At 39.5% G+C, this 14,071-nt stretch overlaps 1 protein-coding gene across 2 annotated transcripts in view; it reads left to right on the top strand.

Moving 5' to 3' along the window:
• Nucleotides 1–1,748: 1,748 nt before the first annotated feature.
• ORC2 (origin recognition complex subunit 2) overlaps nucleotides 1,749–14,071 on the top strand; it is a 50,231-nt gene continuing 37,908 nt past the window's right edge. The window contains exons 1-3 of one of the 2 annotated variants that reach the window (XM_007469207.1): nucleotides 1,749–1,959; nucleotides 5,976–6,079; nucleotides 6,547–6,690. In XM_007469207.1, the coding sequence (XP_007469269.1) occupies nucleotides 5,983–6,079; nucleotides 6,547–6,690 (241 nt within the window). In that variant the 5' untranslated portion in view covers nucleotides 1,749–1,959; nucleotides 5,976–5,982. Of the gene's footprint in view, nucleotides 1,960–5,001; nucleotides 5,051–5,975; nucleotides 6,080–6,546; nucleotides 6,691–14,071 lie in introns of those variants that run through there. The other variant, XM_007469208.1, reaches the window with a different exon arrangement.

Genomic DNA, 14,071 nt, shown 5'->3' with positions numbered 1-14,071 from the left:
TCTTTCCCTCGGAAAAATCTAATGTTCTACACAAAATGTGTGTGAATACATGCAGGAGTTGCCATTTTATGATCACCTCTATCTTCAACTTCCTACCACTTCTGAATTCTGGATCTCCATTCTGAATGGTATGGCTCTTTGTTTTTATCTAGCCTAGTATCAATCTAGAAGGGAAACTCAGCTCCTTTCCTCTATTTTCCACACATATACCATTAAAAAAATCAAAACCCACTGCTCACACCAAGTCCTCAGTTTGCAGAAGAGTTTAGTGAAGATGGAGGGGGAGATGGAAGAGAGTTTACATCATAGAAACATAAAGAACATATTAGTTGAATATTAAATATTCCCAGATCTTCACATTTTTAAGAACTTTTCAAGCACTTCACTGTTAACTATTGGCTACATTTTCTTTCATCTTCTCTCTACTCAACCCCCCAAATTCTTTATCTCCAGTGTAGAGAAAATTACCTTTCTCTTTTGTTTTCTTAAATCCTGCTAACCAAAATAGAATACTGAGCTATCCAGGCTACAACCATTTCCATTTCCCAATCTGATGTCCTAAACAGCTTCCAAAATGGTGTGACTCCATCTGTCTCTTCCTTCCCTCTGCTCCCACGTTTTACCTCCTTTATCCAGAATGATCTTTCAATACAAATCTGACTAGTGCCCTAAGGGCCAAACTAGCCCTTCATAACAACAGATCCAACTTTGGCACTTGTGGCACTTGCCTCTTGGCCCTTTATACACCCACTATATTGATTTGGGCCTTCTACCTGGAAAACTTTACCCCTCCTCTTTTTCTGGCTTAAAGCTACTCAGTCCTTAGGTTTCAGTTTAAATATCTTTTCTTCCAAGAAAATTGTTCCTGAATCTTGCTGTACTTTAATTAGATACTCCTGCCAGTGGTTCGATAAACACTGGACTTCCCAAATCGTAGCATTTTTCTCTATATTGTCTATTCAGTATCTTCCCCTATAGGATCTACTGTGAGGGCAGAACCGTGCTCAGCTCGCTCAAAAGTGTAACGTTATTATCTTGTACGCAGGTTTTGTTTTGAATGAATGAATGAATCCAAATAAAATCGTATTATTAGTGGGTGACACTGTTACTCCAGCAGGTTCTTTTTCTTCTTCATTATCTTTTTCCTCAGCTTGCTGTGCATCTATTCCTTCTATTTTCCCTGTCTCTTCATCCTATTAGCAGTCTGATTCCCATCTCCACATTCAGTGCCCCAGCCGAAATTCTCTTCTTACCAGAGAGCATTGCTCCCCGCCTCCCCACCCCAAACCCCTGAAATACACTTGGTCCTACCTTTCACGCCAAATGAGGTAAAGTTATAGATAAATAAATAAATAAATAAACTCAAATTCATTCCCATTATCTTCTTCCTCAAAAGAAGGTATAAAGGGAAACCAATGAACACTTTCAAGATTGCGTCAAGACAGAGAGGTCACCCAGCCCACTCCAACTCCTCCAGTTTCCTCAGATCTAACCAACACTTCCTTCTCCCTTCACCGGAAACGGAAAGAGGGAAAGCAACGCCCAGAACCCAGCGCTTAGGGATTCGTTTTCTTCGGGTTTCTTGTGGGCGAGGCCAACAGGCCGGCGCCGACTGGCGGGCAGAGCCGTCGCTCTCAGCCAACTCCACTTCCTAATGGCTCCCTGGAGCTCCGCCTCCTGAGCAGGGCGGGAGATTCGGTGTGCAGGAGGGTGGCTGCCCATCCCCCGCCAACTCGCCGGCCTCGGGAGCGACCCTGCTCGACCCTGCTTCTGCACTGCCTAAAAGAATTTGGCCTTTCCCGCTGGGGCCGAAGCCGCCTTTCCAGCGGCGACCATTCAGCGGGGTAGCGTCCAGCAGGCACGAGGCGGCCGCAGCCGCGCCACCCGGAGACCTGGCGTTGCGTGGTTGGGCGGCGGGGCAGCTAGCCTCCGTCTCCTGCTTAGCTCGGGGCTTGTGAGGTGAGTCCAGGTGCACCCAGTCCCCGGCCTTTACCTCGGCACTCCGGGCAGCGTCGCTGCGCCTCCCTCTCTGCCCTCCCCAGGCTGCCCCCGGCCCCGCCGGCCTGAGGACCCTCGGCTGGCCGAGAACGGCCAACTGGTCAGTTGCGCGAGGCCCAGACCGAAGTCAGTAAATACTTGTTGGGGTGAGAGGCTCCCTCTTTAAAGACCGTTCCTCTGTCCAGCAGTGATGGGTCTTCTATGCAAGGGGTGTGTGTTACCAACGTATCTGTTTCCCGACGTGATGAGCCTTCCGCGTGCAGAGGGAGAACTGTAAAAATCCATACCGAAAGTAGTAAGGTGTCCTGGGAGAGGAACAGGTACAATGAGGAGGAAGAGATCTTGTCCCAGAACTACCACTGGAGAGATAACCCTTTGATGTCATCCCAGCCTGGAAGCACCAAATGAATCCTCCTAACTGAACACAGTCACGCTGGGACAGTGCTTGGTTGTAAAATGTTGATAAACCAGGCTCCTTTGGTAGAGCTTTTTAAGTTAAAACAAGTTGATGCAGTACTTTTCGCTTTACAGCTGAAATCCTAATAGAACCACTACACCTTCCCCTAGTTAAATTGCAATCTGAAGAAAAATAGCATGGCCCTACACCTTTGTGTGATGGCACTGCACATTAGATGGGCATCATTAATTCAACATTTATTGAGTGCTTTTTCTGTTAGATGTGCTGACGAAAATTGATCAGTAGTCGATCTAAGAAAGAAGTGGAAAATTTTATTTGAGCCAAACAGGGTTATAACTCCGAGAACAGCCTCTCAGCAAGCTCTAAGAACTGTTCCGTTTGTTAGATAGTCAAAGCACTGTTAGATGTTTTTGAGACAGTGGGCTGTACATTAAATGGCATATTACTGACAGTTTACACAATCCAAATCTACAGATACAAAGCAAAGAGTGGGTCATGGGTCATCCTGGCCCCTTACAAGATAAGAAGGAAGTTATCTCCTGAAGAGGTCTGGTTAATGCAGATGCGCAATACACACTAAAGTGGAGGGAGGAGGCCCAAGTAGGCAAAGAAAAATTTTATGTTTAAATCGTCTTGCCATAAAATATCAATTTTATTTCGTCAGACATTAGTTGGGATATGGAGTTGTACAAGAGATCTGCATGGTTAAGTTGAAATTTAAAGGAAAAATACCCGTAGTAAGGAACCTAGTTAGCATTTTCATAGGCCAAGCACATGGTCTCATTTAATCGTCACAACTTTGTCCAGAGTCACACAGTTATAAGTGTGGAGTTAAGATTGGAACCCAGGTTTATCTGATATTAAAATTCGTGCATAGCCACTAAACTATACCACCTCCTTTTTTTAAAGGATTATGTTTTTTTTAAATTTCAGCAAATCTTTTATTTGCTCTCAAAGGAGAGTGTATTGTGGTAACGCTCATTTGGTGCTGCTGTATTACCTTGTTAACTCCTTGAAAAGAGTCTACTTAAAAGTAAGCACCAAGACAGTGCCTTGAAGAGTAAGTGGTCACTAAATATTTTCATTTTATTATGCGATTGTACTGGGGTTTTTTTGTTTTTGTTTTCAGAAAATGTTGGAGAAGAAGGAAGGAAAGGTTTCTTTCAAGGTTTTTGTAGAAATTTCAGTTTTTTGATTCTGTACTGTATAATAAGATGCCCTTAAAATCTAGAAAAGAAAGTTACGTATAAATGCATTTGGCTACAAACAAGACTAAGTTAGGCTGCCTCTGTCCAGACAATTCTTACATAAAATACCATACGGAAATTGCCTAGGACAATATTAAGTTGTCTAGAATATTTGTTTTTAAATTGTCCTTGAAAATCTTTTTTTTTCCCCCTGAAGGGACTACTAAACTTTTGCTAATAAGAGGTAATGTAACAGACCTTTACTCCTTTTGACTGCCAGGAAGCTAAGAGCCCAAATTCTTTGTATGATTTTATTTTCTGCCTTTCTTTATATTTTCCCTGATCCAGATTCCCTATTAGTGTGTATAGTTTATCATTTGTTGTATTGCATTAATTATTGTCATTGCTTCAAGTCCTTTGTAGTTTTAAATAATGTAGCCTATGCTGCTCTTAAAAGTATGCTTGATAGAACTAGTGATGTTTAACCTCATGAACTAGAAACCTAGAGGAACTGTAGAAGTTCTTGGATATTTGAACTGCTGTGTGGGAGAATGACTAAACATATTATGAATAGTTTCCAGAGGTCAAGACAAGCATTTAGGATAACAGATTTGTATTTAATGGCAGAAGTGTGTCATTTAATAAAATGATCAGGGTCTTTGGAATTAGTCAAACTTGGGTTTCAGCCCTAACACACTTTCTAATTGTGTGAATTTGAGTGAGTAATTTAATCTTTAACCTCAGTTTACTCATCTGTAAATTGGGGGAATTAAATATATTTTAACCATCTCAGAGAATCTGAGGAGTTATTGATCTGGTATACATTTATTGATAGGTATACATACATGCCTAACACAGTGCCTGACAAACAGCCCCTTAAAAAACTTTATTTTATACAGATAGAAAGAAATTGTGTTTCTTAGTTTTGTATAAATGTCACATAGATGCATTAAACTTCTCTAATACACCCAGTTCCCCATAATAAGCAGTATCATGACTAGAAGGTTGGTCCAAATGGATATGTTCTACTGGCAGTGGCCATATAAATTATAGATGAAGTATAATCTTTGTACACAAAGTATAAACCTAATGGAATTGTTGTGAGGATTAAATGAGAATACATATAGAATATTGAGAAGAGTGTCTAGCACATAGTAAGTGCTCACATTTTGGCCTCCCTCCACGTACTTGCCCCCACAAGTTAGATCTTCTCAGTCTCTAAGGCTCCCTGGCCAAAATGGTAATGGTCATTTTGCCCTTTACTGTGCCATCATAACAACTTTGGCTTTCTAAGATCTGCCTTTATCTACTCATCTTGTTTGTTAAAACTCATGAACTTCTTTGGTTGCTTTCATTTTCCTGTTAGCTGGCCCGACTGAGTTCTTTTTCCAATTACAGGTGACTCTACTTGAATTTCCCAGCTGCAGAATATGTAGTACCTTTAAAGGTAAATGAAAACAGACAAATCATTTAAGTGTGCTAGTTACAAAAGAAAACTTGGCAACATTTAGTAAGTTATCTGCATGCAGATAACTGACTCATGGGGGACTCAATCAGTAGATCCTCTTGTCAGGGGAAAAGGCATAAATAGGATTTATGAGAGAGAGAAGAGAGAAAAAAATTCATTTTTTGAGTAAACTGATTGACAACTAGTTGGAATCGTTTATTTGTTTCAGGCATTAGCATTATAAGTTCTGAAACTAAATTTTGTCAGCGTAGCCAGAGTTGATCAAACTTTTGCTTACCAAATCCGAAATTTGTTCAGTGAAGAACTGACTCTAAAGTACTGGAAAGATTCATGCTTACTCTTTAGTTACCGAGATACCTAGAAAGCCATATTCATGATTGTCAAGTTGTTTGGTGAGCATGCAATTTAATAGTAAAGGGAGATGCTTGAAAATTATTTGATCCAGTCTTGGTACACCAGTGAAGCACACAGACTTCCCCAGTGGACTATATCTTTCTAGTGAACAGATATGAAAATCCACCAAACTATTATTCTTTGTTTGGCTGCCTCTTTTCTAAACTTTCATGTATTAACCTACCCCTTTCTAATAATGTTGTTATTCTGTATATTGGTTAGAGCTTTCTTTACAGGCAGAATTGTTTTCTTGTCATTATATTTTAGTTGCCTTGATTGGATTTGGCTTTTTCCTAATCTCAGGCACTTTTCCTCTCTTCCATTTTTCAGATAAAGAATTGAGTTACTTATTATCAAAAGCACAATATCGATACAATAATGATAATGTATTTTTCATACTTAAAGACTTTTAAAACTTTTATGCAAATACATGTATTCATTATGTGAATGTTTATTTGGCTGTTCATATGAATTTTTCATCACTTTTGAGTGCTTTATTGCTTTTGTTTAGGTTGGCAATGATGAGCAAGCTGGAATCAAAGGAAGACAAGATGCTGGAGGTTCAGTTTGTGGGAGATGATGATGTTCTTAATCACATTCTTGATAGAGAAGGAGGTACTGAATGATTATACAGTTGAAGGGATGCTTATATAATGGTTATGTATTTCACTTTTAAAAATAATTTAATCTTCTATTTTGAAAATACAGCACAGAATATTTGATCTAGTAAGACTGCAAATAAACCTTAATTTTTAGTTTATTCCATTCAAAATGTATTGAAAATTAAAAATAAGAAAGCCTCATCTAATGTGAAATGCTCAGTAGTGGTGGTAAGTGATAACCACCCATTGTAATTAAAATGTATAGTTATTTTGACCCCCCAAAATATATAATTTAAAGGTTTTGTTTTTTTAACTTATAAACTGTGGAAGAGAGATCTGTACTTGAATCAAAGAGAAAACACTGAATTTTTTTCCAGCTTTTAAGTAATGACAATATAATAGTATAGTTTATTTATTTAAATGTAGTGTTTAGAAAGAATTTTTACCTGTCATGTTCTCATTCTTTGGATGTTCTTATAGGAGCTAAAATAAAAAAGGAGAGAGCCCAGCTTTTGGTCAACACAAAAAAAATAATAAAGAAGCCAGAATATGATTTGGAGGAAGATGACCAGGAAGTTTTAAAAGATCAGAACTATGTGGAAGTTTTAGGACACCATGTTCAAGGTATTTGTGCGGTGAGGGGGGTGGTGGTTGTTGGAGTTGGGAGTGTACGCTCATATTTCTCTGAGTGGCCGAAATTGCTTTGCAGGATACATAAAAGTAGTCTGGTAGGTTAGGCAACATTGTGCTACAATTTTTTTTTTTTTTTTTTTTTTTTTTGGCTGCACGAGGTCTTAGTTGTGGCATGCAGGATCTTCACTGTGGCATGTGGGTTCTTAGTTGCAGCATGCAGACTTCTTGGTTATAGCATGTGGACTCTTAGTTGTGGCATGTGGGATCTAGTTCCCTGACTAGGGATCAAACCCGGGCCCCCTGCACTGGGAGCACATAGTCTTACCCAGTGGACCACCAGGGAAGTCCCTTTCCCAGTTTTTTAAATTGTAAGATACCCATAACATAAAATTACCATCTTTACCATTTTTAAGTGTACAGTCCAGTTATATTAAATACATTCATGATGTTGTGCTACCATCACCATCATCCACCTCCAAAACTTTTTATGTGGTGTGCTATATTATTTTATTTCTCATCAGAAGAGTATTACTTCAGGGCTTCCCTGGTGGTGCAGTGGTTAAGAATCCGCCTGCCGATGCACAGGACACGGGTTCGTGCCCCGGTCTGGGAGGATCCCACATGCCGCGGAGCGGCTGGGCCCGTGAGCCATGGACGCTGAGCCTGCGTGTTGGGAGCGTGTGCTCCGCAATGGGAGAGGCCACACAGTGAGAGGCCCACGTACCGCAAAAAAAAAAAAAAAAAAAAAGAAATGAGGGACTTTGCTTTCACATATCTCCTGGTCTCCCTCATGTCATCTCTGTGCATCAGTTCTGTTCTCTGTGCCACCTGTCTCCCTCATGTACATGTCTTTTACTCTCTCATATTTGACTTATAAATGGCCACTGTGACTACTCCCAACCTTTTGGTCACCTCTTGAGTGATACTGCTTCTGGATTTGTTCCCAGTGTTAAATGATATGATATAAAAAACAACCATTGGGCTTCCCTGGTAGCGCAGTGGTTGAGAATCTGCCTGCTAATGCAGGGGACACGGGTTCGAGCCCTGGTCTGGGAAGATCCCACATGCCGTGGAGCAACTAGGCCTGTAAGCCACAACTACTGAGCCTGCGCTCTGCAACAAGAGAGACCGCAATAGTGAGAGGGCCACGCACCGCGATGAAGAGTGGCCCCTGCTTGCCACAACTAGAGAAAGCCCTCGCACAGAAATGAAGACCCAACACAGCAAAAATAAATAAATTAATAAACTCCTACCTCCAACGTCCTAAAAAAATAAATTAAAAAAAAAACAAAAAACAACCATTGTCCCTCGGTAGGCTTATTGGACAGGGCATATCTTGTTATTTATTTATTTATTTGTTTATTATATTTGGTTGTGTTGGGTCTTTGTTGCTGCATGCAGGCTTTCTCTAGTTGTGGCGAGCGGGGGCTACTCTTCGTGGCCGTGTACGGGCTTCTCATTGTGGTAGCTTCTCTTGCGGAGCATGGGCTGTAGGCGTGTGGGCTTCAGTAGTTGTGGCACGTGGGCTCAGTAGTTGTGGCTCACAGGCTCTAGAGCACAGGCTCAGTAGTTGTGGCGCAGGGGCTTAGTTGCTCCGCGGCATGTGGGATCTTCCTGGACCAAGGCTCGAACCCATGTTCCTTGCATTGGCAGGCGGATTCTTAACCACAGATGCTACCAGGGAAGCCCTTAGGGCATATTCTGAATAGAACTTTGGATTCTTGACTATTGTGTTAAACCTAAGAACAGATTGAAAACAATATTTTTTCTAAGTGTTTTCTTTAAAATAGTTTCTTATTGTAATGGTAATATGTATCTGTAGTAGAAACTCAGTGCTTTCTTGTAACAGCACCCACAGCAAATGATATTTGGAGGCACACTGAAATAAAGAGGAAAATTGGGGATTTCCCTGGTGGTCCAGTTGTTAGGACTTGGCGCTTTTACTGCTGTGGTCCAGGTTCAATCCCTGGTGCAGCCAAAGAAAAAATAAAAGAGGAAAATGCTCCAGACCAGGTATAAATGCCTTGGGCTTCTGACCCCTGTTCCCACCCCCTCTGCAGGCCCTGACTGCATCCTCAGAGGCCTGAGAGGATCAATACTCAGCACACCTGTAACCCATGTCTTTAATTTTTGCACACTGGTTGGGGAACTTTGCTTTAAAGCTGTATTTCTCAACCTTTTAAAAATTATTATCCCCTAAGGAACCTTCCTAGACTTTTTCTCCTTATCACCCCTCACCCATGAAATTTTAATACTACATATATGCTGTATATCTCTTTATGTACTAAGATACTTTGGAGGGCAACAGACCATTGCAATATCTAAGATGTTTTCCACACTCGCCCTCCTCCCACCAAGAGCCATTTCCGCTGCATCAGGAGCAGTATTATTCCTGTTGAGAATGCATGCTTTAAGAACATGGACCTGGGACTTAAATGGCGGCGCAGTGGTTAAGAATCCGCCTGCCATTTAGCTATCAGGAACAATGTTGCTATGAATATACATCTATCCTGGTATACACATGTACTAGTTTTTCTAGAATATATCCCAAGTAGTTGAATTTCAGGGTCATAAGATATGGGTATCTTCAACTTTACTGGATAAGGCCAAGCTGTTTTTGTGGTTGTTTAACCTGTGGTCTCTTAAAAGTTCATAGCGTCTGTCATACAGAGGGAAGTAAGTCAGAATGACAAAAACAAATATTGTATATTAACGCATATATGTGGAATCTAGAAAAATGGTACAGATGAACCTATTTGCAGGGCAGGAATAGAGACGCAGACGTAGAGAACGGACATGTAGACACAGAGAGGAAGGGGAGGGTGGGATGAATTGGGAAATTAGGATTGACATATATACACTACCACGCATAAAATAGATAGCTAGTGGGAACCTGCTGTATAGCACAGGGACTCAGATCAGTGCTCTGTGATGACCTAGATGGGTGGGATTGGGGGTGGGGTCGGATGGGAGGGAGGTCCAAGAGGGACGGGATATATGTATACATAGAGCTGATCCACTTTGTTGTACAGCAGAAACTAACACAACATTGTAAAGCAATTATACTCCATCCAAAAAAAAAGTAAACTGAAAAAAAAAGAATCTGCCTGCTAATGCAGGGGACACAGGTTTGAGCCCGATCCAGGAAGATCCCACATGCCGTGGAGCAGCTAAGCCCGTGCGCCACAACTACTGAGCCTGCGCTGTAGAGCCCACGAGCCACAACTACTGATCCCGTGCACCACAGCTACTGAAGCCTGCGTGCCTAGAGCCTGTGCTCTGCAACAAGAGAAGCCACAACAGTGAGAAGCCCACTCACTGCAAGGAGGAGTAGCCTCCGCTTGCCGCAACTAGAGAAAGCCCACGCGCAGCAACGAAGACCCAATGCAGCCAAAAATATTAATTTTTTAAAAAAGAACATGGACCTGTTGACAGTTTGGTGTGTATCTGTCTGGTCTGCACATACATGCACACACATAAGTTTGTCTCAAGTACAGGAAATGAGGCTGTTCATTTGCCTATGGGCATGTACGACAGAGGAGCCCGTAACTTACAGTTAAGTCTTGCAAACATGACTTTTCCTATTTTGCTTTGTTTTTTCGTATTTGCCACAATGTGTATAGGGGTGGAGAGTGGTGTTTCAGATAAGGTGTAGGAAGGAGAGTTTTCTTAGTTTTCTTTTAATGTTTTCTTTAGGGAAGAAAAGGTGACATCTATTACCATCTTGCTTAACTTTATTTGAGATACTGAACAATAAGCTTCTGCCTAATCCTTAATTACAAACAGAAGACTGTAAGGGTTTTTTTTTTTTGGCCACACATCTTACTTAGTTGTCCAACCAGGGATCGAACCTGTGTCCCCTGCAGTGGAAGCACTGAGTCTTAACCACTGGAACACCAGGGAAGTCCTGTTAAGCATTACTTTTAAAACACAGACATTTCACAAAGAATCTTATGGAATATTTAAAAGGAAAAAACTTTTCAGCAAGGACCTTTAAATACTTTATTAATCAATTCCTTTACTTACTATTGAAGTATAAGCTGCTTCTTATAAGCAACACATATCTTGACATACCTGGCATAACTCTTATATTCTATTAATCCATCCACTCTGGTGAAAAATCATTGCATGGAGGTGCTAGGTGATCTCAGGCATTAAACAAAGTTTTCTGAAAGATCTCCCCCAAACAATCAGACAGGTGTCCTCAAGAGCAATTTGTCTTATTGATGCTTCTCTTAAACAATTGATTTGTTTCTCAATTTTATGAACAGAATAATTCTTTAATTGATTATAAGTTGGCTGTTAGAAAATTCTGAGACAAATATGTGGTCCATCCATAGTATTTTTTAAAATTTGTTTATTTATTTATTTATTTATTTTTGGCTGCGTTGGGTCTTCGTTGCTGTGTGTGGGCTTTCTCTAGTTGCGGCGAGCAGGGGCTACTCTTCCTTGTAGTGCACGGGCTTGTCATTGCAGTGGCTTCTCTTTTTATGGAGCATGGGCTCTAGGCATGCGGGCTTCAGTAGTTGTGGCTCGTGGGCTCTAGAGTGCAGGCTCAGTAGTTATGGCCCACAGGCTTAGTTGCTCTGCGATATGTGGGATCGTCCCAGACTAGTGCTCGAACCTGTGTCCCCTGCATGGGCAGGAGGATTCTTAACCACTGTGCCACCAGGAAAGTCCCAATCCATAGTATTTTTAATTTAGCCTTATTCAGAGTTCCATTTTTGAACTTAAGGATGATGTCAGATTTTTAATTGTGGTTAAATTAAAAATCTATTTTTTTAAATTGTGGTAAAAAATATTGTGGTAAGATATACATTAATATAAAATTTACCATCTTAACCATTTTTAAGTATATAGTTCAGTATTAAGTATATTCACATTATTTTACAACCAATCTCTAGAACTCTTTTCATCTTACAAAACTGAAATTCTGTACTCAATTAAACAACTGCCCAGTCCCCCCTTCCCCCAGCCCCTGGAAGCCACCATTCTACTTCCTTTGACTCTATGAATTTGTCTACTCTAGGTACCTCATATAAGTGGAATTGTACACTATTTGTCTTTTTGTGTTTGCCTTATTTCACTTAGCATAATGTCCTCAAGGTTCATACATGTTTAGCAAGTGTCAGTTTCCTTCCTTTTTTTTTTTTTTTTGAGTTTCCTTCCTTTTTTTTTTTTTTTTGAGTTTCCTTCCTTTTCAAGGCTGAGTAATATTGCATTGTATGTGGATACCACATTTTGTTTATCTGTTTATTGGTTGATGGACATTTGGGTTGCTTCAGCCTTTTGGCTATTGTGAATAATGCTACTAGGATGATCTTATTTGCAAAGCAGAAATAGAGACACAGATGTAGAGAACAAACATGGATACCAAGAGGGAAAGTGGGGGGGATGGGGTGAATTGGGAGATTGGGATTGACATATATACACTATTGATACTATGTATAAAATAGATAACTAATGAGAGCATACTGTATAGCAGAGGGAACTCTACTCAGTGCTCTGTGGTGACCTAAAGGGAAGGAAATCCAAAAAAGAGGGGCTATGTGTATATGTATAGCTGATTCACTTTGCTGTACAGTGTAATAATGCTACTAGGAACATGGGTGTACAAATATCTCTGTGAGATCTTGATTTGAATTCTTTTGGGAATATTCCCAGAAGTGGAATTGCTGGATCATATGGTAATTCTATTTTTAATCTTTTGAGGAACCACCATACTGTTTTCCATAGCAACTACATCATTTTGCATTTCCACCAACAATGCACAAGGGTTCCGGTTTCTCCACATTCTCGCCAACACATGTTGTTTTCTGTTTTTGTTTTTGTTTTTTTAATAATAGCCATCCCAATGCGTGTGAAGTAGTAGTGTTATTTCTTTCTAAATTTAACATATTGTTAAATTCTTAGAGATTATTCTCTGGACAAAGAAAACTCTAATAACTGAATAATAATATATTCTAACCTATAAATAATACATAGTTTCCTCTGTTAGACTTCTGAATTATTTCTAAGTTTTTATTATTATAACTAATGCAGTAGTGATTACCCTTGAACATAAATCTTTGTTTAGATGTCTTATTTTTTTCATCAGAGATTCCTCAAATAGAATTACTGGTGAAAGTATATGAACTTAATTTTTAAAAAAAGTATATGAACTTTATAAGGCTTACATATTGCTAAATTACTTTCTAGGAAGATTATATCAACTAGTATCAAGATCCCTCATCAGCATTAAACATTTTTTCTTTTATTTATTAGCCATTTGACCTTCTTCTGTGAATTGTATGTTCATAGTTATTTTGGTATTGTCTATTTTGAGTAATTTTAAAACTATTAAAAAGTTTTATTTATATATTAAACTAAATCCCTGTTGGCCAGTGTGATTAGAGCCATTGTTAATTGGTCAATTTATCAAAATATCAGAACAAGGAAATCATAAAAATAATTATATACTCTAAACATTTTGTTTTACATATAAACATACATGTAGATATTTATGTATCATTGTCTTTTCTTTAAATATACATTTGCCAGTCAGCTGGTTGAAGAACAGCAGCACCTTTTGGTTTTGGTTTTGGTTTTTTTTAAATAGCATATCCATAATGTATTATCTAGGATTTCAAGTTTTATTTCCTTCCATTAGATTGATCATTTAAAGACACTTCTGATGCAGTCTGAATGTAGTGTGCTTTTATGTTTTTCAGTTTTTTTCTTAAATCTTTTATGGTTTCTCATCCATACCTAATTTGAAATCAGTTGTTTTAGTTAATAACTTTTATTGTCTTTCTAAAGCATTTAATTTAGTTTACATAGAAACTACTTGATATTTTTTATTCATATTTTGTCTGTGTGCCAAACGTTTAATTTACATAATTACAGTAACAAGTTCTCCATAAACAGACTTATCCATATGTGCATATTATAGATATATGATAGAGGTAGCATTGATCACTAGGCTAAGGATGAACTGGTCAATAAATGGTGTTGGAACAATTGAGTATCCTTATGAAAAAAAGAAATTGGGGGCTTCCCTGGTGGCGCAGTGGTTGAGAGTCTGCCTGCCAATGCAGGGGACACGGGTTCGTGCCCTGGTCCGGGAAGATCCCACATGCCGCAGAGCGGGTAGGCCCGTGAGCCATGGCTGCTGAGCCTGCGCGTCCGGAGCCTGTGCTCCACAACGGGAGAGGCCACAACAGTGAGAGGCCCGCATACCGCAAAAAAAAAAAAAAAAAAAGAAATTAAAAAAAAAAAAGAAATTGGATTCCTAACTGCCATCATAAACAGTTACCTTAATTAAAGATTTACACATGAAAAGCAAATTATAAATGCTTTTACAAGAAAATATGGGAGAATATGGCTTTGGTCT

The sequence above is a fragment of the Lipotes vexillifer genome, unplaced genomic scaffold, assembly GCF_000442215.2.
Source record: "Lipotes vexillifer unplaced genomic scaffold, Lipotes_vexillifer_v1.1 scaffold648, whole genome shotgun sequence".
NCBI classification, from domain to species: Eukaryota; Metazoa; Chordata; class Mammalia; order Artiodactyla; family Lipotidae; genus Lipotes; species Lipotes vexillifer.
This window is presented reverse-complemented; position numbering and strand designations above follow the sequence as displayed.